We start from the raw sequence: 26,192 nt of genomic DNA, 5'->3' as shown, positions 1-26,192 counted from the left end.
TGTTTGTATTTGATGTACTGGATAGCGGCTTTGGGTGGGGGGTATTGTGCACAGTTTTATGTATTGTAATTTTCTTAGTTTAAACTTATTAAAAGGTGGATAAAAAATAAAATAAAAATCAGTCAATCAGTCAATCAAATGGTTGGGCTATGTTACCTTCAAAATAAGAGGGGGAAAAAAACAACACAAAATATATTTAAAAAAACAAAAACAAAAAAACCCCCCCGCATAATAATGTTTTAGTATTTTTATTTGTTTGTTTAGGTTTGAAAATTGTTCACTTTTCTGTGAGATATAAAACAAGCTCCACGAGGTATAGCAGGAAGTGTTGAAGAAGTTGACATTATTAACATGCCTCCTCTTTTTGGCTACATTTCCCTGATAAAGTGTTTTGTTATTTTAACACTATTTATTTTGTATATTTAAAAAAGAGGGTCACGCTTCCACATAAAACCACAGCTCTATTTTTTACGAAAACGAACAAATACTTTGTTTTCTTTTATTTTGAAAGTTTAAACAACCGGAAGTTAGGTTATTCGTGGTTTTGTCGAGCTTGATTCCATTGTCGGATTGACTGGATGGAGGCGAAACATTCCGTGAAGTTCGTTGACTGCAGGCGAGCAATTGTAGTCAGTGACATAGCGTGTTACCATGTCAGTATGTTTAGATATTTACTGACGGCGAAAAGGCGTCGTTTCCGTGATGACGGTCACCGCGGTAGTGGCGTTTTAATGATGGCTGAACTCAAAACTTAAGCTGAGTTGCAAACTTTGAGCAAAGGAGCTGGAGACCTTTTCCCCCAAACTTTCCTTGTTATTGCTATAGAAACAACAACATGGCAAACACCGTTTCTCTTGTGATAAGGGCATTTGCTTTAAGTTTGTACTTCGTTCCATGCAAGTGTTTATTTTCAATACCGCTGAAAATCTATACAGGGAAGTACAATTTATCTTCGGCTGTGGATTTGACTCCTCTGAGGCAAGTCATGTTAACGTCTGATGGAAACGGCCTCTCATTGGCCTCTGATCCAACCGGGACTGTGAACTTTCTGGACATGGTAAATAACCTGCAAGGGGACTCTGGAAGAGGCTACTATATAGAAATGTCCCTTGGTACCCCAGGCCAAAAGGTAATGTACTGTTTGTATACATATATACTGTAACTGGCACATCTAATGTCTTGTTTCACATCTTGATCATTGTTGTGGTGTCCAAATGTTTAAGCTATTTTGTCTCCTTTTATTCTATTTTAGAAAAACATGTATTTATTTATTTTTAAATTTTCCCCTTTGAGTATCATAGTATTCATATAGGGCCATGTGTGTTTTTCACTCATTGGTGGCAGGTCTGTCAGTTGCTGTGTGTGAAAAGGGTCTGGTGGATCCATCATGTGATCCAATGAAGGGGGCTGAGTGTGAGTGGACTGGGTGTGTTTGTTCCACCCTGGGGTTTTAGATAACTGTCTATGCAATATCTGCTGTTTTGATGTATTTACGAGTGTTTTATATTTCCAAGCATTAAAAAAAGAAAAAGGAAAAAAAAAACTTCCGTCATGGGAAGAAGAGTGTTTTATTCTGCTCTGTAGCACTACTTTTACTGCAAAATCAGCTGTTTATTTCCAGGCCCCGTCCTAGAGGACAGTCAAAGCAGGAGAGAATCATGGGTGCGAGGTGCAAGCAGCTGGTACAAGTCTTCCGGGCCTTGGGCTATGTAGGTAGACTAAACCCCCCTCACATGCACTCACATGATGCTGCCTGGGAGGACTGCTGTTTCTTACCAGGCAGCTGACGGGGATTATGAGGCTCCCCGGGAGCAAAGAGCAACCCCAGAGTTGGAAAAAAATAACCCTATTGCCTTTTCAAAGAGTTTTCTCTTTTTGGAGTGAATGAACATGTGCCTTTATATTTCATGGTTAACCTCTTTTTTTTAGGCCTGTTATGTAAAGCGCCCAACAAGATCATATTAATGATTAGGGGTGACTAAATGCTCCTGGCAGACTTGGAAGAATGATCCTCCTGTCACAAAAGGAAATTATGCCAGAGGGTATTGGAAGTTTGAAGCTTCACGTTATTGTCGTGTCTTGAGTTGTTTGAAAAAGAAGAATTATCCCAATAGTGACTTGATCCATTGTTGGTATGTTAAATCAAACAGATCAGAGCTTTTAAGACTCTTTGCTGGCACAGCTCAGAGTACAGTTCCGACAACAAGTCATCACAACTAGTCTAAATATGTGATTTCTGGATAGAGTAACATAGTTTACGGTGTTTAAAACTTTACACTTGCTACTTGTTGAATGTATTATTAAGCTTAATAAGGTAAAGAGGTATATAACTATTCATATCTGATTGCCAGGGACAGGGACAGGTGTGGTAGCTGTTTGTCATTGACAACCAGCATTCAGGCTCACAAAATCAACAGTTGAATCTACTACAGGTCAAGTGTTCAGGGATAATAAACAGTGTATTAGTATTTTGCATGCACAGGACGTTGTGGATGATGCACCTGACCTTTTTCAAAGCAGGGGAAAGCAGGAAAAGGTGCGACTAAAAACATTTGATGGTTTTGTTCCATTAACTGTTCCAGTCTGTTTAAGAGAGACCCGGCAGACATGATACCAAGGTAATGAAACTAGCTTTGAATATAGAGAGAATTAGTTCTCGAGTTTCTTAAAATGACATATTGACAGTTGTGAAAAATGTCAGTGTCAGTGTCAGGTGACTTGTTTTCCACACAGCCCGGGGAAGCTTAAGAGGAAGTAAACACTGATGTTTTTGAACAAACATTTCTTTGAAACGTTGCACCCAGGATGATGCATTTTTAGAAACTGTGATGTCTGTGCTTGCAAAGATTGTGTCAATTTTCTGTTATATAATTTTCCATAGATTTAAGAAGTAGAGTCGCTACATCACTACAATTGTATGAACTTCTTCCAGTACAGATAGAAGAAGAAATAGTTCTTCCTCAAGACTTCAGAGAAACCTTTACATCAGTTATTCATGCCAGCAGAGCTTAACCCACATTGGTTCAGATGGTTTAAACGCCCTGTAACTCAACAGTATTGAGTAATACACTTTATGTTATTCAGACTAAATGATGATGTGATTACAGGGCCGTGGTGTTAAATGAGGCACTATTCAAATGAGCCACTAATTGCTGCATCTGTTAGCATATGGCACAGCCAGGCTGAGGTGTCGGCTAGAGAGCCTCACATCTGCTAATTGGTACAAACAGGTAGCAGATGCACATTGCCGCCATGGAGCCATTGCCAATTAGGCATTGAATGCTCAACTGCAGGCGACCGCAGGCTGCCGCAGCAGTGGGAGGAGGAGGAAATTTAGCCTGAGGCACAGCAGCTGAGCTAGGGGAGTAAAGTGTGAGAGAAAAGGAAGCTGGTATGGAGATAAAGAAATGCCCCTGCTTCACCTCGTTCCCCTCAAGATTCCAGTAGTTTCCTAAAAGGCCTGTTTGGCTAATTTAGGCCTTGTTTGAGTGGACTGATGCCATCTGCAAGGCAGGAGTAGGATTTTCAATGGCACAGTCACGATGGTGGGGGATCTGACAGAGACTGTCTGTGCTCATCTATACTTGTTGATACCCAGAGTTATATTTTCTAGCTGTTTGACATAATGACATGAAAGTGAGATGTGTTCTGCAAAGCAAAAATGATGACACTTGTGGTTCCTAGGAAATGGTGCTGTACAAAGAAGAAGGGGTTGTACTGTAGTTATACATGGTTTATGTGTGATAGGCTTTAGGAACCACACTTGAGAATGTTGCTTCATTCAAGTCATTTTTTTTGTTCTTTGTCTGTCTGTAAAACGCTTGAATGTTTTCTTTAAAAACTACTTCCTGCTGTTCAGGTCTGTCCAAAACAATAGAAGCCACAGGGCAGTGCTGATTGGTGGATTGGTTCAGTTACATTTCCCTGTGCCTCTCTCTGAGCATGCTCACTGGACATCTATGGTTTTATAGACTTTTCATGACTGAAGACACTGTATAGATCTCTTTGTTGTTGAGTCATCAGATGGCTGTGGGGCATTAGGTTTATGACCCCATCACGGTGAGGAATGCTCACTACTTGAGTGTTAATGTGGCCAGCACTCTGTAGTTGGAGGTGACAGTACTCTTCTGGCTAATTAGTTCCTGCTCGTTGACTTGATGCCTGGAAGATAACATTATCTCAAGAGCTGTTAGCTGGTCCCAACTGTGCACATGACACATACCATGATGGGTCACACACTCATGTTAGTATCTAGAGGCTATTCTGTTTGACTCATAGATCACACATTAGAGAGCAATTATATGAGTGTTGGTAGTTATTTTAGTTCCATATAAGCTTTTCATGCAAGTTTGCGACACTGGGATTTTTTGAAAATGACTCGGATCAGGAGCTTTTTTCAAGAATTGATTAAATGTCTTTCTAATGCTGAATCCCAGGAAGATGTTATCTTGATCATATTTTAATACAGCTATTTTGGGTATATTTAACAATGAAGGCTCTTCATTAAAAAAATTGTCTAACCTAAATTTGAAAGACATTTGTTTCCTTGTTACTTGGAGCCCCCATAACAGATATCAGTTTTGTCTACCTGTTTTGTTATTTTAAACTCAAGGTCCCACAAAAGACCCACTGCCCCCCCCCCCTCTGGTCTGAAAGTACACCTCTAACTTCAGGGCGCAGCAGGTACAGAATGCCCAGGATGCAAAAGAATCAAAATGGGCATCACATCCTTTGTTGCAGGCGTTGCATTCAGCTGCTTTACAAGCTTCGATACACAGTCTGGACTTTGCACCCTAGGCTTTAGTAAACTTGGCACTTGAAATTCCCCATAAGCAACCATGCAATGCTCTCATGGTGTTATTTCCAGTAACTGTGTTTAATGTTTATTATGGGCTGTCTGGTATGGCTGAGGATGTCTTTGTGATCTATGTGTTTTTATGCTGTTGGGGCAAAGGGAATTCCCCTTGGGACAATAAAGGTTTCATTCATATTTTAGTCCATCCATCAGTATGTCCATCCATCAGTCCTTCCGGCCATCCATCCATCCATCCATCCATCCATCCATCCATCCATCCATCCATCCATCCATCCATCCATCCATCCATCCATCCATCCATCCATCCATCCTTGTTTTTTATATTTTTATGAATTTTGTTACTCCTTTTACTTTTATTCTATTTTATTGTCTTTTGTGAAGCACTTTTTTAACCTCTATTGAATCAAAATAAAGGTATAAATATGAAAAGTATCATAAAGTTATAATGCTACAAACAGAATTTGAACTTGAGTAAGCTGCAGCTTTAAACTTTAAAAGTTTGAACGACTCTAATTTTGTAAACTGAGTCCAAGAGATTTTAAGGTCAGGGTGGAGTCGTTTTGTCGGGGATTAAGTTTGATGGTTTTTTAAAAGTCACTCTGCTTTGTGTCTTTCAGCTGAACATCCTGGTTGATACAGGCAGCAGTAACTTTGCCGTGGCAGCATCTCCACACCCCTTCATTACTCATTACTTCAACACTGCACTGTGAGTGGTTGGAACACTTTGAGTAGAAGACCTTTATTTTGTTTGCTTTTGATCTTTCAACGTGGTGGTTATATTTTGATATCAATGCCATGTATTTAATTTGTGTTTAACACTGTGTTTAATCTCTACACATCTGAGCTTCTTCCCCTGTGTTTAGCTCCAGTTCATATGAATCAACTGGGCGGACTGTAGCTGTTCGGTACACCCAGGGTAACTGGGAAGGGGAACTAGGCATCGACCGGGTCTCAATCCCAAAGGGCCCAAATGGAACCATCATCATCAACATAGCTGCCATCCTCACTTCTGATGGCTTTTTCCTTCCTGAGGTTAACTGGCAGGGCATCCTTGGTCTGGCCTATCCAATGCTGGCACGGGTGAGAGATGCCCAATAATTCAAATGCAATCCTTGACATTTAAAAGGAATCACAAATTGACAGAAAGGATAGATAGTAATTGCTGAATACTGATGGTGTTTTTTTAAACTTACTAGACTTATCATTGTATTTATTTTTTACCTATTACATCAATTTTATTTTAAGATTATAAAGCATGTACTTTGCAACAATGGAAAAATAAAGAGATCTTGCGGGGCTGGAAAAATAAGTGACTTGATAGTATTAGGGCAGAGCAGTTCCAAATAAATTCCATCTGTCCCACATTTTTGTCAAACCTCTGAGTGACGTTTACAACTAAGGTCATATAAGGTTGTAGTTATTTTTGGTAATCCTTCCTTTTTATTTACTTGTCTTTCTCTTAAAGGTCTTGCACACGTGTTTTTTGAAACACCCTGATGGTATTAAAATCTGTTTAATTTTTCCTCCTTCAAATATTTGATGACTTAAAACAAATCTAAAGTGGATACAATATATATCAATAATTTAACAATTTAGTATGCTACTGATGTCCTAAGTTAATTCATTAACTTAATCTTATTTTTTTTAATATAAAAATCCAAATATATATATAGACATTTTAACAATTCAGTATGTTCTTTCTGTTGTTTGATTGTGTTTATTTGGGTTACAAAAACATCAATCAATCAACCTTTATTTGTATAGCGTCAAATCACGACAAACGTATTCTCAAGACGCTTTTACAAACATAGCAGGTCTAGACCATACTCTATGTAAAATTATTAACAAAGACCCAACATCAAGACAGGATATGATCCAGTCCCCATTTACTGAAAGGACTCTCAATCTTATCTCATCTTAATCCGGCATTGCACCTCGCAGTATTTAGCTAGTTACAGAGGTAGGGAAAAACTTCCTTTTAACAGGCAGAAACCTCGAGCAGGACCAGACTCATGTTAGACAGCCATCATGCCTCGACCGAGTTGGGTCTTGGAAGAGGGATAGAGGGGAGTAAGAGAGAGGTGATGATGAATTATGAAGACAGAAGCTTACAAAGTTCTATCATGTTACCAGACCAGACTCATGTTAGACTGCTATCTGCTTCGACCGAGTTGGGGTCGAGAGAGAGAGAGAGAGAGAGAGAGAGAGAGAGAGAGAGAGAGAGAGAGAGAGAGAGAGAGAGAGAGAGAGAGAGAGAGAGAGAGAGAGAGAGAGAGAGAGAGAGAGAGAGAGAGAGAGAGAGAGAGAGAGAGAGAGAGAGAGAGAGAGAGACTCCAATCAGCACTGATCCAAAACACAACCAAATTAAACTCATCATGAAGCACTCCAAAGATCTGTATTTAGATCACTGGGGAAACCAAACAAAGACCCAAAGTAGGATGAATTGTTATTTGACCCTAAACCGTGATTATAAATTATCTGAATATCTGTACAGTGTCAGAGATACAAAACAAAGATGTATCCTGACCAAATACAGGCTGAGTGACCACCAGCTGGCTATAGAGACAGGGAGACACAGACAGACATGGCTGCCCAGAGAGGAGCGTCTATGTGCTCACTGCTCTACAGGGGACATAAAGACAGAGATGCACTTCCTCCTCCACTGCAGCAAGTTCTCTTTACTAAGAGATGCCCACTACAGGGACATTACTAAAATGGTACCAAACTTCCCAACATTAACCCCAGAAGAGAAACTGTCAGTTCTCCTGGGGGAAGGGTCAGCAGCTCCTCTGGCTGCTAAATATGTGTCTGCCTGTCACAGCCTGAGGGATGTACCATCCCATGGTGTTTGATTTTGGGTGGAGGTTTTGTGAGCGCGCCGCATCGGGTGAGGACATTGAGATATGCTGTATAGGTGACACCATCGTTCATTAATGCATATAAAATATGTAATATATGGTTGATATGTGTGTGATGAATATAATATGTAATGAATATGGTGTGTGATTAATGTATATATGGTGAGTGTAGTATGTTGTGAATATATATAATGTACTGTATGAATTTATGTGCTTTGGCAATAATATCTCGTTGTTCATGGCAATAAACCAAATTTGAATTGAATTGAATTGAATTGAGAGAGAGAGCTCATCTGATGTTTGTGTGATAGACACATGGACCCCAGGGTGCTGAAGATCAGCTATCTTCACTGTGATTACTTGTTGTTGATAAGAAAAGAGTGACGTCAGCTTACACCAGCAGAATACATTCCTTCATCCAGTGCTGACTAAAGCAACCTTTTAGATCAGTTACTTGTGATGGAGGGGCAGATTTGCCCACACAGGCCACTTTGTGCTGCTGATGTCTCCTGAGAGTTCAGGTTCAACTTGCCTGAGGGCTGTTTGTCATCTGTGGCATGGTACCACCACACTGACATTAAAACCTGCCTGAGAAGAAAAGGAGAAACCTCATCCTTTCTCTGCAGAGGTATACCTGCTGTGAAGTATTCGTGTATGCACAGGGGTCAGAATAGTACCTAATTTTGTGAAAAATGTCATCATTAGAACTCTACATTTTTTATAGCAGCATTGGTATTTGAAAGGTCAGTAAATAAGAATCATCTGCGTACAGTTAGAATATTTTTTATTTTTTAGATATAACCTTTTCCTGCTCCATATATGTTTTACAAAAATCAAGATCCAAGCAACTTGAATTTTGTTAAAAGTACTTTGGTAAAATATTTAGCTTTATGAACTGAAATTTTTTTGATGTTCTGACTGTATTAACTGGAAAAGAGAAAATAGTACATAATTTGCTTTTAGTTTCACACAAACTTCAAGTGTAAAATGCTGATTAAATAAATAAAGCTGAAATAATTGGATATGAGATAATGATTACATTTTTCCTCTCTCAAATAGCCCGACTCGTCCGTGGAACCATTTTTCAACTCTTTGGTGAAACAGACGGGAATTCCAGACATCTTTTCCCTCCAGATGTGTGGTGCTGGACTGTCAGCCAGCAGCACAGTGGACGTGGCAGGGGGCAGTCTTGTGAGTGGATGAGAGAGATTGTCATGTTATGTATTTTTGTCTAATAGCTTTAACAATAACTGCATGTTGCTTAAAGTATAAATGTTATATCTTTTACTCAGGGGTTGCGCTCCTTTTTTCATAAAAAAGCTGTCCTTAATGGATCAGACAAAGAAGCTGAGCACATTTAAAAACATAATAGCTGGTGTTCTCCTTTTTAATGTTGTTTCCACATTGGAAGCCAAGTCTAGTTAGAGTGGAGATAATTAAGCTAAGATAGCATCCTGCTGAGAGCAGGTCTGTCACTGTTATACACACAGCCTAGGTGTCTCACTCACTGAGTCTCCGTCATGTGACCCACTGATACAGACAGATGGATAAAATGGCAGGGTGCTTGTTTGTGTGGACGGTGTGCTAATTTGTTTGTTATGGCAGAATAGGAACACAAGGATGTACAGTTCTTACATCCTAATAGTGATTCAATGTGTAATTGTGTTTTCATTCCTCCTCAGATTATGGGAGGCGCTGAACCAACTCTCTACAGGGGGTCGGTGTGGTACACCCCTGTAGTAGAGGAGTGGTACTACCAAGTTGAGGTTTTGAAGCTGGAGGTTGGCGACCAGAATCTAGACTTGGACTGCAGGGAGGTAAACTTCAAACTCTGCTTTTCTTCTCAAGTTTTCTCACCATCTCTCGCCATCCAGAAATAAAATATGTCTTTTATCTAGAAGCAGTAGAGCAGAACTAGTTTTTCAACATTTGTTCTAGGTGAGATGATTTTATCAAGGTTACAACACGGAAATGAAACTGAGTCTGAATAGCTTGCCTGCAAGGGCATGAAGTCATTTTTTTTGGCAACTTCCTCATTTATTCCTTTTATTTGTTCGCTCAAGGTCTTCTATAGGAGTCTGTTGAACTAAAAGAACCCCTACTGCACTTCACTCTTTCTCCCTGTCTTTCAGTATAACATGGATAAAGCTATAGTTGACAGTGGGACGACACTGCTGCGTCTTCCTGTCAACGTCTTCAATGCCGTGGTAGCAGCCATCACACGCGGCTCTCTGGTACGCTGCTGTCTTGCTACTGACAATGATGAAACATGTCAAAGCAAAAGAGATGCAGGGGAGGATAACACACACTCACTGTTCAAGGACGTGGTAGCTTTTAGAGGAAGGATGAGGGGTTTCTTTGATATAAAAATGTGTGTGTGTGCATGCATGTGTGCCAATGCTTTTATGTGTTTATCCCCATTCTGTTTATACTTTTTCATGTTTTGCTAGCGCACACAAATAATGCTCAAGGTTAATTTGAACGTGGAAGCAGTGTTTTCAACCAATGTTCCCATATCCCTGTAGATTTATCAATGGGAAAATGAAAGAGAATAGCAAAACCTGTTTTGGTGCCGTGCTGACCTTTTTTTTCAGTCTGTTTGTCTTAAACCCTGTATTTCTTCCTCTGTCTCCCTTTGTCTTTTATTCTCTTTGGTTTAGATCCAGGAGTTTTCTTCAGGGTTCTGGGAGGGCACAAAGCTTGCATGCTGGATGAAGGGAGAGACGCCCTGGAGGTTTTTCCCAAAGCTGTCCATCTATCTTAGGGCAACAAACACCAGCCAGTCCTTTCGCATCACCATCTTGCCTCAGGTAGCTGGATAAACACTAACACTAAGACACAGTTAATCCTTCTCCATCCGCCTAAAACACACCAACATTTATTGCTCTCCCTTTGTCTCTGCTTGTTTGTCTGTCGTCTCACAGCTGTACATTCAACCAATCACAGATGTGGATGGAACCTTAGATTGCTTTCGTTTTGGCGTGTCGTCCTCATCCAATGGACTGGTAATAGGTGCAACTGTTATGGAAGGCTTTTACGTGGTGTTTGACCGCGCCCAACGGAGACTGGGCTTCGCGCTAAGCAACTGTGCCGGTGAGGGTGCATTTGCTTTTGATCATAATGTTGGTTTGGATGCTAACCTGCTAACACAGAAACAGAGTACTGTGCATTGGGTTGTCAGACTCATACAACAGTACCTTTTATGTGTTGTTCTCTGTTTAAAGTTTTGAACCATATAAATCATAGCAGAGAGTTTGCTAGATAGTTTGGACTCCATTCTTAATAAGTCACCAGCATATGAACAAAAATCACACAAATACCTAATGTTGATTTTTAGATTGATGTCAGGTCCAGTATAAGTGAGTGGCCTAAATAGACTAAAACATTCAACACATACAGGAAAGATGACCCTTCAATAAATCAATCAATCTTTATTTGTATAGTGCCAAATCACAACAAACGATATCTCAAGATGCTTTTACAAACATAGCAGGTGTAGACCATTAACTGTGTAAATAATGGATGTAGTATCTGTGACTTTAACCATCTCCATCTGAAGCGCTGTTTTGAGGCCAATCGTCAGCGGCAGCCATATGGCTGCTGTCAAGCGATTGTGACGTAAAGAGGCGGGCTTTGAGCCTCCTAGCCAACAGCTACAGTGTTCCCGCCTGTCAATCAAGTCAGCTGTGCCTCTCAATGGAAGACTCGTAATCTTAATATCTTCCAAATTGCCACGTTAGAAAAAAATGAGATGAGACGGATAGTGATGAGAAGGATAGTAGTAGCTGTTGCCACTGGAGTCCAGCAAGTCCGTAGCAACCAAGCGTCAAACTCTGGCCGCGACAATTGAAGCCAATGCGGATGTGTTAAAAACTGCAGTTTCTCAAGCATCTGCTTGAGGCTGGCTCCGGAAGTACCGTAAACCACATACACACCAATTCAAAAAAGCCGATCTTAAGATAGGATTATTTAAGATACTCCTTTATTCGTCCCACAACAGGGAAATTCATGGAGTTAAAGCAGCAAACAAAAAGGTGTACAGTACAAGAATTTCAACAAGAATATATATAGAAAAAAATGTTCATCAAAGACGACAGCTTGGCCATAGTTCTCCTGTCAGCCACCACCTCCACAGGGTCCAGGACTGAGCTGGCCTTCTTCGCCAGTTAGTTCAGTCTTTCTCTCCTGTATCCTGTCCGCCCACAGCAGGTGAAATCCTTCCAATGTGGCGTTTGTGTCTGGCGTTAGCTGTGTTAGCATGATGCTACTCTGCCAGTATTCCCTCTGGTGCTGGGTTAGCTCGTCCACCTTATTGTAGATAGATCTTACATTCCTCATAACGGTGGGTGGAAGGAAGATAAATAAACACGTTTACAGCCTGGTACAAAAAACAGTTGCAGTCTGCATAGCTAATTTCTCTATTGGCACACACTGTACTGGGGGTGAATTTTTTCAGAACGTGGCAATTTCAAAGATATTAAGATTACGATTGTTCCATTATGAGAGGCACAGCTGACTTGATTGACAGGTGGGAACACTGAAGCTGTTGGCTCAAAGCTCGCCTCTTTACCTCACACTAACTTGACAGAAGTTAGGTTGAGTTCAGCATATCCAAAATGGATTGGCTTCAAACAGCTCTTCAGAAACAGATGGGTAATGTCACAGATACTACATCCATTATTTATACAGTCTATGGTATGGTAGCAACTGGAGTCTGGAACGTCACTGCAGCAGGCCGAATACAGCTTCACAGTTGTTCAGAGCAGCAACTGTTTAAGATTACACAAAATGGCTATGTGTTCGATCTCTGATATATTTCAACTGTCTGTCTTTAATTTTTCTTTTGCTAATGTGTTCATGATACTTTTGCAAGACTTCTAGACATTTACCTTTAATCAGAAAAGAAGAAAAATCAACATTAAGAATTCTGTAAAGTAGTTTGACTAATTGCTAACTCATGAAAAGGGAATCTGCTACATGCAACAATGCTGTGTAATATAAACCACAACTTGCAGGTTCACTGATTAAGGCTTTAAAAAACTCCTTATTCATTGCTTCCTTAAATGTACACAGTGTTACTTCCTTGTACTGCTGTGTAAATATGAGCTCTGACAAGACCTCCCATTCTCATCTTAAAGTACAAAGATCACTTTTGTTCAGTATTTAGCAAACTTACTTGGAGCTGATGTAGGCTGAAGGTTAGCGATACAGGCTTGTGACAGTAAAGTTCCCAGCTTTAATTCCTAGGATGGCTGGTTGAATCTAAAAGGAAAAAAAAACTCCTATCAAGTAATAAGTTACCTTCATGTAAAGTAAACCAACAGCATGCAACCAACTTTGATGGTAGTGCTGAGTTTCTACCAGTCAAAAACAACTGAAGCTGGTACAACTCACATGACATCTAAGCTTGATAGTTAAACAGTAAACTTTTGTTCAGAATCAGCAGAGTGATGCCAAACTTTTACTTGTAAAATAATCTCAAATTGATTACAGGAAAGCCCTTCTCAACCTGCCACTCGTCAGGTTGTCAGGCTGAAGCCTCATATCTCCATAACTTTTCCAGGGAAATAAAAAAAACAGTGTTTTTAAATAAGAAAACACTGAAGGGAATTCAGTCACAAGCGCTGTTTAATATGTTTCATTGGCTGATCACTCATTTTGTAATGCCAACTGACAAGCAGGGTGACCCAAATCAACAATAGATGAATAATGAAACATGGAGATTCAAGGTTTCTGCCTGACAAAAGCAATACGTGTTTATTTTAATTGTCATTTACATTAACATCAAGCATGTTTTCTCATGGATTTCACATTTTAATTTCTTCTTCTGTGTTGACTCCACTGGTCAAAACCATAGACTGTATAAAATATTGACGCAGTATCCGTGACGTCACCCCATCCGTTCCTGAGCGCTGTTTTGAAGCCAATCAACGGCAGCAGCCATATTGGAAATGCGGAACTCAACCAGGCAGAGTGTGGCGTAAAGGGGTGAAGTTTGAGCCTCCTAACCAACAGCTATGTGTTCCTGACCGGGAGTCAAGTCAGTCATGTCCTTATTTGGGCAAAAACTCGTAATCTTAATATCTTCTGAACCGTCACGTTAGAAAAAAATTCACCCCCCTACAGTGTGTGCCGATAGAGAAATTAGCTACTGTAGAGCCAAGCCGTTTTTTGAACCAGGCTGTAAACATGTTTATTAATGCTGCAAAGATCGTCTTTTTCCCATTCATGTCTATGTGGTTTCCGGTGTTTCTGCAGACAGCCTCAAACGGATTCTCGATGAACTGCAGTTTATAACACTTCTGCATGGGCTTCATAGTTTGAGACCAGAGGTTGCCGCTTGGTCACAAAAGAGCTTTGTAACTGTTAGTCTTCTCTCTCCCTGCAGTGAACAGTGGGATTGCTCTGTCGGAGATCGCAGGACCCTTCTCAGCAGCAGATGTGGCAGGCAACTGCTCTAGCGGGCCGCTAAAGGAGCCTCTCCTCTGGGTGATCTCCTACGCCCTGATGGCGGTCTGTGCCTTCGTCCTCATCATCCTGCTGCTTCTATTAGTCCTGCCCTGCCGAGGCAGACGACACTCGGGGGAGATAACTGACGAGTCCTCGTTGGTCCGCCATCGCATCAAGTGACTGAGAGGAAAGAAACAGGAGGGCAGGGTGATCAGACAGGGGGACAGCATGCAGGGCCAAACCACAGCAGAGGACATAGGGGTTACACTTAACCTGCACCAATCAGTGACACTCATCTCTGAATGCCTGACAGACTCTAGACTGAACTCATCAGGTTGCCCTGTGGAGGTTGAAACAGACAGATCAATGGCTTCTTGAAGGGAACATTTACCCTGAAAACAACTCTTAAAGACAGATATTGATGTATTAATTATGTTTCATTGTCATGTTTTGGGCACATCTTACTTGGCCTCAGTTGATTACTGGTCATATGTCACATGTTGTATGACGTTTCTTCCTAACAGCAGGAGGGAAACACTCATTGGTGCATTTTTAAGACTTTAATTATCCCTGTAATCAGTGATGTCATGTTTGTTGTGCCATACTTTGTTTCAGAGTTAACCTTCACATCTTCTAAGGAGTTTAGTTCACGCCTGTGTGTGTTGAAATTAAAAAGCTGCTTAAACAATCACTCTAAATAGAAAGACTTTCACTTAAAGTGAAAAACAGATTTACAGCCCTGTTTGTGCCTTGACGCCTCCGCTGACTGGTCATATAAAAGTGACACACATGCACCAGCAGCGTGAGACTTACTCTGCTGAACTGCACTTTGTTTCTGAAGTCAATCAAAGTTGTATTATAAATCTAAAGATCTTTTGTTTTCAATCTGTAATGTAACTTGTTTTGTTAATGTAATTTTGATTAACCTATATACCACTAACTATATTTAATTCTCTTTGAATGTGATTGTAATAGTTTTCCAAATTGTGTTTTGTAGCCACTAGATGCTGAATGTTTAGTACAAACTCAGCTCATTGTGTACAAATCTACATTACAGCCAAAGGACACACTCCTTCTACTTACCTGCTGACTTTAGATTACTTTTTAAAAGGGTGACCGGTCCATATGCAATAAGTGAGTTTCTTGACATACTGACAGCTGCTTATGTAAAGCCAATGACACAACACGTAAAACCTGTTCTACCTTGAGACTGCTGCACATCAGTTCAGCCAGTCACCATCTGCCAAAAAGTAGAGTAGTACAATCGAAGGAACACTTGAATCTTTGAATGTTCCCTTATCCATAAGCATAGTTTTTGTCCCCAAAACTGTCCATGTTTTGTCAACAAAAGAACTTGTGACCAAATCAAAGATGTAAATCTTTTTAAATTAATAAATATTTTTCTGGAAAAGGTTACTCAGGAACAAATCATTTCAGAGTCAGTGAGAAGCTTGATGTGTTGTGAGAGTGACATCTTGTGTTGTGGCGGAAATATCACATTTAATTATATGAAAACTTAAAATCATTTTTGTACAGGCGAGAGTAGAGATGTTTAAATATATACATTCATAAAACAAACAAAAAAAGATTTATGTATGCATTGTTTCTTAGAACTTATTACATCAGCTAGGCCAACATCTGCACAAGCAGAGGTGTGAATTATCAATCAATCAATCAATCTTTATTTGTATAGCGCCAAATCACAACAAACATTATCTCAAGACGCTTTTACAAACATAGAAGGTCTAGACCACTCTATGTCAAATTATGAACAGAGTCCCAACTTCAAGACAGGATAAGACTCAGTCTGACCCCACCTTAATCTACCATGAGCATTGCACATCGCAGTATTTAGCTAGTTACAATGGCAAGGAAAAACTTCCTTTTAACAGGCAGAAACCTCAGGCAGAACCAGATTCATGTTAGACAGCCATCATGCCTCGACCGAGTTGGGTCTTGGAAGAGGGATAGAGGGGAGTAAGAGAGAGGTGATGATGAATTATGAAGACAGAAGCTTACAAAGTTCTATCATGCTGGAAATAAGTTATGTGACAGTGAAAGATACTGTTGAAGCATGGATACACATTTTTTTTCTCTCCCGTTATTAAGAAACAACATCCCAGAAAGTTCATCAGTAGGCTTGACATCAGTCATCTTGATGCTTCTGTAAACAGAAAAACAAACACATCAACAATATAATTAGTTTCTAAAAAGAATTTTCATTTTGTCCATGCTTTAATATGAAGAACATCGCCTAAACATACTAATGGTTCATAATGTAACCACTGTCATCATGTAAACATACCTTACAAAATGTCAAATTATGACAATAAACTATGGTAATAAAGTGTTTTTAAAATTACTTTGTAGAAATAATGATGATTCTTTTTTAAAGATAACATAAGATAAGATATTCCTTTAATCGTCCCATAACAGGGACATTTAAAGTGTTACAGCAGCAAAGTAGATAGTGCAAAAAAAGTATAAAGTAAACCAGCATATAAAATTGTGATAATTAAAAAATTATTAGCAATTAAAAAAGTTAAGTTAAAAAGTAAAAAAAATAAAGAAGTAATAACTAAATAGTAAATAATAATACATAATAAAAATAATAATTAATTAAATCCTAAATAATCTATACTATGGTTTATCTTTACTGGTTATTCAAAAATAATTATAATAATCTATCATGACTGTCAATAAAAAAATTTGAAAATAAATTTCAAACAAGAAAATGAGTCATGTCTGAACAATACAGTATTGTTATGTTCAGTATGAATGACAAAAATCGCTCACACTACAAGTACCATAATGTAAAAACTTTAAATAAACTGGAATCAGATTTTTGTTAAATAGTCGAAACAAGTCAATCAGTTAATTTATGTTTATATAGCTTCAAATCATGATAAAAGATTCCACATGACACAAAAAGGGCACCTCTAGACTGTAATCTTTTTTTCCATCTTAAAATGACCCAACACCCATCTACCAAGCTACCACATGGCTACACAAAAGCACAGAAGAAGATGATTTCAACAGGCAGAAATCTTGAGCAGGACCAGACTCATCTGCCTCGGTTGGATGGGCTGAGAAAGTGGAAAAGAGGGAGAGATAGTTTTTTTTACCCTCATCTGTTGGAACATCCAGTCCAGATAAAAGGTGATGTTGCTATAAACACCAGGTTGGTTAGGCTCTATGCAGTCCTGCCCCCAGATGCTGTCCCCTATGAGCCACCATAAGCCATCCTTCAGGGATACCAGAAGTCCACCGCTGTCAGTCTGAGAAAATGTTCAGCACAAAACTGAGAATTGTCTTTTTGTTTCACTTATCAGATTTCCACATAATCTTGAGTATTTATGAGGATATTATAATATCCGTTTTGGTGAAATCTTAACTCTTAATATTATTCTATCAGATTGAGAAGCATACAGGGTCTCTCCAGGACTCGATAAGCTTGATGAAAAGAACTGTTTAGTTAAGCTCCAGAGTGGAACCGTTTCTTTTATGTTGTTACCATATGCATAGAACAGAGCTTGTCTGTTTGAATCTTCAAAGCAAGTTACATAAGAGCATGAAATGCTCTGAATTCTTTCAAGAACAGAGAATGCTTACATGAAAAAGCTGAATTATGCAAGCATTATCACAATATAAGGAATTTTTTTCCTCTTATGAGCACTGACTTTCAACATTGAACAAATGCTTTTGCAGCAAATGCTTAAACAAATACACCCTGAAGGCAGGGGAACAATCTGATACTAGCTTCACAATAAACAAACCACACTGTGACATGTTTAAATATATGGGTGGATCATGTCATTGTCAGTCAATACAGCCATTTTATTTGTGCTGGTTTTTACATTTGTCCTTCACACCTCTTACAGAACAACGTTTGTTTGCCTACGTGTGTGTCACTTGTTTGTCTTACCCGGCACATATTGTCTGATGTCTCCACCCCTTTGGCACAGAACATATCCTGTGATATTCTGCCATTGTAAACCATGGTGCTGTTGCAGTCTGCAGTTTCCATGAGAAAAACCTCAGCCTCCATAAGGTAGGGAGAGCCAGAGTCTGTCAAACAACAAGACATTACATTAAGTCATTAAATCCACCATCTTTCATCTAGTCTGTCAAGTTTATTATTGTTTCATAGACATTGTATGTGGAACTGGACAAACACTAGCAAGGAAAGCAGAACAAAAGTCCAAGAGCTCCATCTAGTGGTAGTTAAACATGAGATCACTTCATAAGTAGACATCAAATCCTAATATTTATCTTTTATAATCTTGTATTCACAGTTATCTTGTCATTAACAACCACAAGGAGCCTGTCTCAGTCGAGGCAGATGGCTGTCGAACATGAGTCTGGTTCTGCTCGAGGTCTCCGCCTGTTAAAAGGAAGTTTTTCCTTGCCACTGTAACTAGCTAAATACTGCGAGGTGCAATGCTCAAGGTGGATTAAGATGAGATAAAACCGGGTCCTGTCAGTAAGAGGTGACTGGATCTTATCCTGTCTTGATGTTGGGTCTTTGTTATTAATTCAACATAGAGTACGGTCTAGACCTGCTGTGTTTGTAAAAGCGCCTTGAGATAACGTTTGTTGTGATTTTGCACTATACAGATAAAGATTGATTGATTGATCTTACCTCCATTGATGGTGCCGGAAAATTGTGTTAGCCAGCCTTTCTGATTGTTAGTGGTGTTTACACCAACATTTGGGAGGCACACAGGTCCGATATTACTGGAAACTAGCAAAGAAAATAAAAGATCTGTTGTTATGTGTGCAAGGAAAAATGTGGTTCCTCATGATAAGGTGTTATTGAGGGAGACTCACTGCTTCTGTGCTCTCTTGACACAGTTTTTACACAGTTCAAGAAATCTACACCTACTATAACCTAATAAATGAGTCATTCACTGATCATTCAATCACTCTCGTCTTCATGACTTCACTAATTTTCAGTTTTTGTTTGTTGTTTGCTCCCAACATGCAGGCCTGCTTGTTGTACCTAAAGTCTCTAAAAGTCACTTTGTCACTTCCCTATGGACGTCTCTAATACTATCATCTCTATCATCTCTCTCTATCTCTCTCTTAGTCTCCTCTATCCCTCTTTCCAACCCCAACAAAGTCGAGGCAGATGGCTGTCTAACATGAGTCTGATTCTGCTCGAGGTTTCTGCCTGTTAAAAGGAAATGTTTTCTTGCCGCTGTAACTAGCTAAATACTGCGAGGTGCAATGCTCATGGTGGATTAAGATGATAAGACTGAGTCCTGTCTTAAGAGGGGACTGGATCCTATCCTTATAACGTTTGCTGTGATTGGGCGCTATACAAATAAAGATTGATTGATAAAGATTGATTGAGAGGTTCTGGTTAAGGCCATTTGGGAGAATCAAGTCAAATAGACAGGTCTACCTGCATGTGTGCAACATGTGATAAAATGGGGTTAGTTTTGCTCCGTTCATTTGTGAAATATTTTGCATTGAGTATGTAAAATATGTTTTTTGGCACCTGTGTGGTCCAGAGGTTTAGACAGCTTCATCAGAGCAATGTCACTCCTATGAGTTTTGCTGTCATAACCTTCATGGGCTATAACACGGCTCACAGAGTATGAGGGGTTAAAAAGGGTGCCTAAAGATTCCACTACCCCAGCGTACACTGCCCAGTCTCCTGGTGTGGAGACACTGCAAGCAGAAACAAGCAACAGATCAGAGATTGATTCAAGCGGGATTTAAACACAACACTGCTTTAGAATGTGATTAAAGAACCACAGCCTCACCTAGCCACACAGTGAGCTGTAGTGACTATCCAGTAGGGGGAGATGATAGCTCCTCCACAGCGGTGGGAGCCTGCAACCTGCAGGCTGACCTGCCATGGCCAGGCCCCCAGAGAGGCAGGTTGGATCCCAGTTGCTCTAGTTGAGTTCACCCCACTCCCACAATCTGAGGACAAAATTGTTGTTAGAGAAGATATGTGGTGACAGGGCTTTTGTACAAGCAGGTTAAAAATTGTCATAAAACCCATGAGTATTTAAAAAGGGATTAAAAAAAAAAATGCAAGTTCATTTGCTGTGTTCCTAAATCGTGTTTGCATACCTGTGCAAAGCAATGTTACTGCGCTGTTGTTTGGGCAGGTACTGCTGCAGATAAAAAGAATACTTAAGTATAACTGAGAGCACGTTTAATAAGCATTTTCATATTTGCACATGTTTATTATCAATATATCACTAACCTGAGGACAACCTGCTGCAGTAAAGATTCATCAGGTTTATAGTTAGACTTCACAATCACAAAACCATCACTGGAGTCAATCTGTTGGGGACCTGATTTAAAATATGTGCCTCTTCCAAACCACACAGCAAGACAAAAAACATAACATTATTTAAAAGTTTACATTCTCCAGGATTCATATGTCAGAGTAAAGAAAAACAGCAAGAGTGTCTTACTTGCTGTATCCAATATGCTGGCAGCCTGCTCTACCATGCAGGTCGCTCCAGCCCTTATAGCAAACTGTCCTCCAGTTTTTACTCTGAGTGGAGTAGATCTGGAGTAGGAATCTCGAACCATGTACCCTCACTGAGCACAACCAACAAATACAAAATTGACTTGACGTGTTGGGAAAAGAAGCAAGTAGGTGAAGAGGGCAGAAGGGAACATAACATGGATGATGGACAATTACCAGGCAAAGCAGTCAAGTTTGATATTTCAATGTAAGTATAAGTAGTCTCCTACTTAAAGTTTTTATATAAATTCAACATTTAAAAAAAAAAACTTTTCTTACACATTTTTTTAATGAAATAAGAAAAAAATAAGAAAAATACTACATCCAGCTGGAAAAAACAGGAACACAATTTTGATGTAATCTCACTGAAAGTATATATAACTACTCTTTCAAACAGTAAACTGCATGTTTTATGACTCTAGATGTGAGTGAACCCCCTCCGGAATAAGCTGTTTACCACAGTTAGCCTCATCCTGGCCTGCACGACAGTCCATCACTCCGTCACACCACTGAGACTCCCACACACAGCCCCCATCACCGCACTGCCTCCCGTGCACACAGGGCGAGGAGTCTGGGATACAAAGAGGACACAGAGGAATGAGATAAAACAGTGTGATGATACAGTTTATGTATTCAAGGTCACTATTATAGTTGCATATTATATTACAGACGCAGATGGGGATCAATATTGCACTCACAGTAATAACCAAGGAGGACGCCAGCCACCAGAAGGAGGAGCAGCAGGCTGATCACAGCAGCCGCAGTGAACTTTATACACCTCTGTTTTACACCTGTCAGGACATCGCACACACTGTGACTCCAAACCCATTTTCACCAAGCTTATCCTTTATCAATCCATTAATATGAAAATGTTATTTGAAAAAACAATGAATGTACCTCTATCAAATATAAAATGATGGCTATATGTGGCTAACATCAAAACAAGAATAAACAATGAGTAACTATGTTTTTTTGGAAATGTAAATCAAAATGCATTAACATCAGATTTATTTTTAAACTGAACTCACTAGTGTCTAAATCAGAAGTTCCCAAAGTGGGGTTATGGTTGGGACCCCCTTGGAGGTCGCGAGACACAAAGTGGGGGTCGTGAGAAGACTTCCAGAATGTTTTTAAAAATATACAATTTCACATAGCACATTTTTCCTATTATTGTAAAAAATACTGTAAAAATGAAAAGTTACATTTGAAATAAACCCTTTAAATATTTTTTTTCATTAGTTTAAGCCTTACTTTATTGCCAGATGACTCCTCAGGTTATGGTTATTTAAGTTAATTAACATGTATGTCAGTGGCTAATTTTCTGCAGACCAGCTAAATGAAGTATGAGGCAACATTTAGTCACTTCAAGGGACAGTGGGGGTCACAAGTCTTTGGCACCTATGTTTTGGAGGTCATGAGCAGAAAAGTTTGGGAACCCCTGGTCCATATCTTTTACTATTGATAAATGTAATACATACATATATATTCTTGTATTCTTTCTTATTTTAAAATAAGTTTCTGTTTTGACATTTAAATAGTATCAGCAGTATTTGTCAGTACACAGAAAAGGAGACAGGACTACCTTTGCGTTTGGGAATGGAGTGGCTGATCTCAGGTGGAGGATTTGGGGTCAGATGATGAACATACTGAGGGTTCACATCTGGACTGCGGGGTGGAGGAGGTTTCCAAGAACCGGACTCTTGATACTAGGGTGTAATTGATGAGAAAATACATTTAAAATTTGGAGAGAGAGAAATGTAATAATTTGATTTTGGGGTGTAAATCATCAGAAGTATAAGTCAAATATGAATATAAAAAGGTTATTCAATAGCTTTAAAAATCTGAATCCTCATTTAATTTAGTCATATTTCCTAAATACACATTGTTTCTACCTTGGTAGTGCTACAGGTCAGAGTTCTAAAAGTAAAAAAATAAAAATGATCACTTACTGGATTTGTAGCCATTTTCTTTTTAACCAACAGTATTTTGGAATCGATTGATGGGTGTTATGGAAAATGTTGCTCCCTGTGAAGATTCAAGCATCAATCTTGCATGCAGAAAATTAAATAATTTCCATTCAAAGATCCAAAAGCAAGTGGAGCTTTGAGAGTCAACTTGCTATGTAGGTTCTCTCCTCTCACATTTCACTGCTCTGTCCTCAGAATTCTCCCAAGCCTGTGATAGAACAAAGAGTTTGTATGATCTTAAGAGTGGCCACCCCTCATGCTTCATTAGCATTGGTTTAGAGTTTCTCTCCTGAGCACACAAATAGTACAAAAAGGAATGTTATCTTATATAAACACCCAACAACTTTTTATCTGCAGGCTGTCAGTGTGGCCAGTGACTGAGTGCTGCCACAGAGTACACAACGGAAAGGTACTGCACTGCATACACTGTATACAGGGAAACACATTATGCTTGAGTATTAAAGCTAGTGTATGTGACGTGCAATGAGCACATTTACATTATAGAAAATGAATTTAGTTTACTATATTACACCATTTAAAGACAGGACTTTTATTCACATCAATGCATCGTTCACATCAGAGCAGCCTTTGTTACAGAACGGGCGACTTAAAACAAAGTTGCTGTTGAACAGTTGAAATCTGTACACGTCCTTCATTACAGTGAGAAGTGTTTTTTCTAGGTGAAGAGCTTTCTTTATAAATCATTTCATAAAAAGGCTGAAAATAATAAAACATTCACATTCAAAAGGTTACATACAAAAGCCCTTCTTAACTTTACAGTAACCATGACTTGAACAGACTTGTCCATTTCAGGCCCACAGTTTATGTCTCTTCAAACATCGCAGTCTTTTGGAAATGCTCAGGTTTTTGTAAAACTGAAGTTGTGATTTTAAAGGTTTAGTAAGAACTATTGCAAGCATTTGATAAGTTGACCCTTTTCAGGATATAGTGCAAAGCAGCAGAATGTCAAATAACAATTCAAAAGGAACATTCGATTTGGACCAGTGGGTGTTTAGAAAGTGCCATGTAATGTTTTCCTATTCATGCAAAGTAATTGCCTTCGTGTTCTTTGAGATTGGCACAGGCAAAAACTGAGAGTGGATTCAGTTTATATCAAATAGAGGCTAGAAATACAACAAAAGCCATTGTACTTGTTGCTTTCAGTATCGCTGAGGTCTGAGGTCTAAGGTCTACACCCAGGCCTGCCACCCTGGAAAGAGTCTGCTGAGGTTTTTTGGGTCCATAGCTTGTTGGATTAGAAGGTTGGCCTGCCCCCCAACGCTGAGCACCGTGCCCTCCTCCACCCCCTTCAACTTCTCTTGCAACCTCAGTAGCACTCGCTCCGCCACTTTATTGAAGCTCTGACTGTCACTGTTGAAGGAAAAGAATAATGTCAAGAGAGAAATAAGTTAGGAGAGATGAAAACTATCATATGAATAGTCACTCACCTGGATTTACGGTGGTTGTCCATGTCGTCTCCCCCCATCGTGGAGCTGAGGGTTGCGTTGAGCTCCTGCTGTTCGTCATGTTGCAGATAGAAGGCCTTCAATGGGTTCATGGTCCAGTCGAATAGAGGGTCATACAGCAGCACCTACATGACACATTAACACATTAACACATTAACATGAGGAGGGGCAGTTTCAAAGGTGTTACTGTGTGGGCCACTGTCAATGTTCTTACCTCTACTATAGTCAACAGAGCTTCTTGAGAGCTCCTCATCACCTCAATAGTCTTCTCACAACATCTGACGGAAGAAAACAGGTTCAACCAATAAAACAATGATCATGCTAAGCAATACTGCGAGAAAAATCCAAGGCTCAAGTTGATTTTCAAACTATTGCAAGAAAAGAAAATGTCTGACTGTGAGGTGAGATGTCAGTCTTAAAAGACGTGCCATGTTTTGGAAATTTTTCAGGAATAAGTGAATATATGCTTTGAGGTGAATTTGTAACTATGTGTTTAAATAGATTTCAGGTCAAGAGGTTAGACTATTCGGACAACCAGGATCTTTCCACACCTCCTGAAAACTCCCTCCACTCCTGTGATGCCCATTCCATCCACAATGTCTCTAGACAGTCTAAAGGGGACAGTCTCGGGGGTGGGGAGGATCTTCCCCTGCTCGAAGGCCACACCTGGGAAACAAAAAGCATGCAAAGGAAACAGGGTGATGTGTTTGATACAATAATTTACTCTCATGAGTCCATATTCGGTAGGTATTTCAAACAGGATATGCAGAGCGTGCCATCAAAAAATGAAGAGAGAGGCTGACCTGGAAAGCCCCTGGGCTGATTTCAAGCCCTGTACACTGCAGTTAGTATTAAGCGTGCAATAAGAGCCATTGAATCCTTTTTGTTGAAATGAAAGATGATCTTTACTAGATTTAGAATGGGTCCGCTTCAGAGTTTCGAAGACCTCTTCATATTTCTTTATAACAATGAGCTCAGTACACGCTTTTGTGAAGGCAAGAATGATGTTGCAATGTTCATAAGTGAATATACATATATATTTACCTAAATCAATGTGCACCAGCTCTGCAGTCTGCTCATCAATCAGAATATTCTGAATGTGTCTGTCGCCCAGGCCCACAATGTAGCCGACTACGGACAAAAAAAACAGCAGAAAGTTACCGGTCATCGTCAATTTACAGTCCTCACAATGTGTTATATTTAATTCTCACTGTTTTTTATATGATTGAATTTAAAACATGACCTGACTGTTACAAGTAAATGAGTTAAATTAACCAGGGATCCTTGCACATAATCAACTTCAACTTTGGACTTAAACAACAAATACAATGTTATACTTTTCCTATTTAATGCAGGCCTCAGGGTTCCCACTCTTTTCCAGAGATCATTTTCCAGGACATTTTCAATGATGATCAAGCTGGTATGACAGTCTAAATTTAGTTCCTAATTTAGTTACTCAATAGTCTAATATCTTCCTATCAGTGAAAGTCTAAATTGAATGACGTGCAGTCTATGGCTATCCATGAAATCATCTCTTACATGATTAAAGATTATGGCAAATTTATTATAGAATAATGCAACCACAGATGCACAGCACTTTATTAGTGCAACCAAGTAACATTAATGGGCAACATCTCATCTCAGCTTTCTCTTTTCTCAAAAAATATATGATTAGCTAAGTAAAAAACAAAAGAGCCTGCAAAGGAATCTGGAATCTGCCTTACTGAAATAAATAAATAAATAAATAAATAATAATAATAATAAGAGGATTAGTGCATTGATTAACCTAAATAGAACTGAATGACAAAAAAGGCCACAAATGTTGAATGGGAATGTGTTTTTTTAACCTTGTCAGGTCGCACGCAGTCATGTTGGAATATTTTTCCAGGACAATAAGTGATTTTCCAGGACATTTTATTTTTTCTCCCATTGTCCAGGTGTTTTCCAGTACTGGAAAACTGGTCAACTGTTTTCCATGCTTTCCAGATTTTCCAGGTTTTCCAGGACGTGTGGGAACCCTGAGGCCTGCTTCCTTTCTAGTCTTGTTTAAATGAACCACCCACTTCAAACTTTCTTTCACATCAAAACATGACTTTGAGATAAGATAAGATAAGATAAGATAAGATAAGATAAGATAAGATA

The 26,192-nt window shown here is 39.3% G+C and overlaps 3 protein-coding genes across 7 annotated transcripts in view; 1 reads left to right on the top strand and 2 right to left on the bottom strand.

Moving 5' to 3' along the window:
• The first annotated feature begins 535 nt into the window (after nt 1–535).
• Nucleotides 536–15,540, top strand: bace2 (beta-secretase 2). 2 transcript variants are annotated; one of them, XM_034701469.1, is made up of 11 exons: nt 1,018–1,129; nt 1,345–1,413; nt 1,622–1,709; nt 5,434–5,522; nt 5,680–5,896; nt 8,734–8,865; nt 9,357–9,491; nt 9,807–9,908; nt 10,335–10,484; nt 10,599–10,767; nt 14,063–15,540. In XM_034701469.1, the coding sequence occupies exons 3-11, from the start codon at nt 1,659–1,661 to the stop codon at nt 14,302–14,304; spliced, it is 1,287 nt and encodes a 428-aa protein (XP_034557360.1). In that variant the 5' UTR covers nt 1,018–1,129; nt 1,345–1,413; nt 1,622–1,658; the 3' UTR covers nt 14,305–15,540. The 2 variants fall into 2 exon arrangements, with proteins under 2 accessions (XP_034557359.1, XP_034557360.1); XM_034701468.1 differs by lacking the exons at nt 1,345–1,413; nt 1,622–1,709 and having other exon boundaries at nt 536–1,129.
• Nucleotides 15,541–16,022: 482 nt separating this feature from the next.
• LOC117825559 (transmembrane protease serine 2-like) lies at nt 16,023–22,678 on the bottom strand. The gene is made up of 13 exons (XM_034701470.1): nt 22,567–22,678; nt 22,200–22,323; nt 21,316–21,408; nt 21,075–21,188; nt 20,562–20,691; nt 20,348–20,458; nt 20,212–20,255; nt 19,896–20,058; nt 19,628–19,800; nt 18,767–18,868; nt 18,050–18,192; nt 17,250–17,402; nt 16,023–16,288 (listed from the first exon to the last, which is right to left on the bottom strand). Exons 1-13 carry the CDS (start codon nt 22,579–22,581, stop codon nt 16,271–16,273), a joined length of 1,383 nt encoding a protein of 460 aa, XP_034557361.1. The 5' UTR covers nt 22,582–22,678; the 3' UTR covers nt 16,023–16,270.
• A 435-nt stretch (nt 22,679–23,113) lies between these two features.
• The window catches only part of atm (ATM serine/threonine kinase), a 34,964-nt gene continuing 31,885 nt past the window's right edge, over nt 23,114–26,192 (bottom strand). For all 4 annotated transcript variants that reach the window (XM_034700623.1, XM_034700625.1, XM_034700624.1 and 1 more), the window contains exons 59-63: nt 25,095–25,181; nt 24,602–24,716; nt 24,265–24,328; nt 24,033–24,175; nt 23,114–23,955 (exon numbers count right to left, since the gene is read on the bottom strand). In XM_034700623.1, coding sequence (XP_034556514.1) covers nt 23,775–23,955; nt 24,033–24,175; nt 24,265–24,328; nt 24,602–24,716; nt 25,095–25,181 — 590 coding nt within the window. In that variant the 3' untranslated portion in view covers nt 23,114–23,774. The remainder of the gene's footprint in view (nt 23,956–24,032; nt 24,176–24,264; nt 24,329–24,601; nt 24,717–25,094; nt 25,182–26,192) is intronic.

This window comes from Notolabrus celidotus, chromosome 14 (assembly GCF_009762535.1).
Source record: "Notolabrus celidotus isolate fNotCel1 chromosome 14, fNotCel1.pri, whole genome shotgun sequence".
NCBI classification, from domain to species: domain Eukaryota; kingdom Metazoa; phylum Chordata; class Actinopteri; order Labriformes; family Labridae; genus Notolabrus; species Notolabrus celidotus.
This window is presented reverse-complemented; position numbering and strand designations above follow the sequence as displayed.

Coding starts and splice junctions, on each gene's coding strand:
- bace2 (XM_034701468.1), top strand. CDS start 836: ATGGCAAACACCGTTTCTCTTGTGATAAGGGCATTTGCTTTAAGTTTG. Junction 5,897..8,733: donor CCTATCCAATGCTGGCACGG/GTGAGAGATGCC, acceptor TCTCTCAAATAG/CCCGACTCGTCCGTGGAACC. Junction 9,492..9,806: donor TAGACTTGGACTGCAGGGAG/GTAAACTTCAAA, acceptor CCTGTCTTTCAG/TATAACATGGATAAAGCTAT.
- LOC117825559 (XM_034701470.1), bottom strand. Junction 21,189..21,315: donor CGTCCTCCTTGGTTATTACT/GTGAGTGCAATA, acceptor TTTGTATCCCAG/ACTCCTCGCCCTGTGTGCAC. Junction 20,256..20,347: donor CTGCAGCAGGTTGTCCTCAG/GTTAGTGATATA, acceptor TTTTATCTGCAG/CAGTACCTGCCCAAACAACA.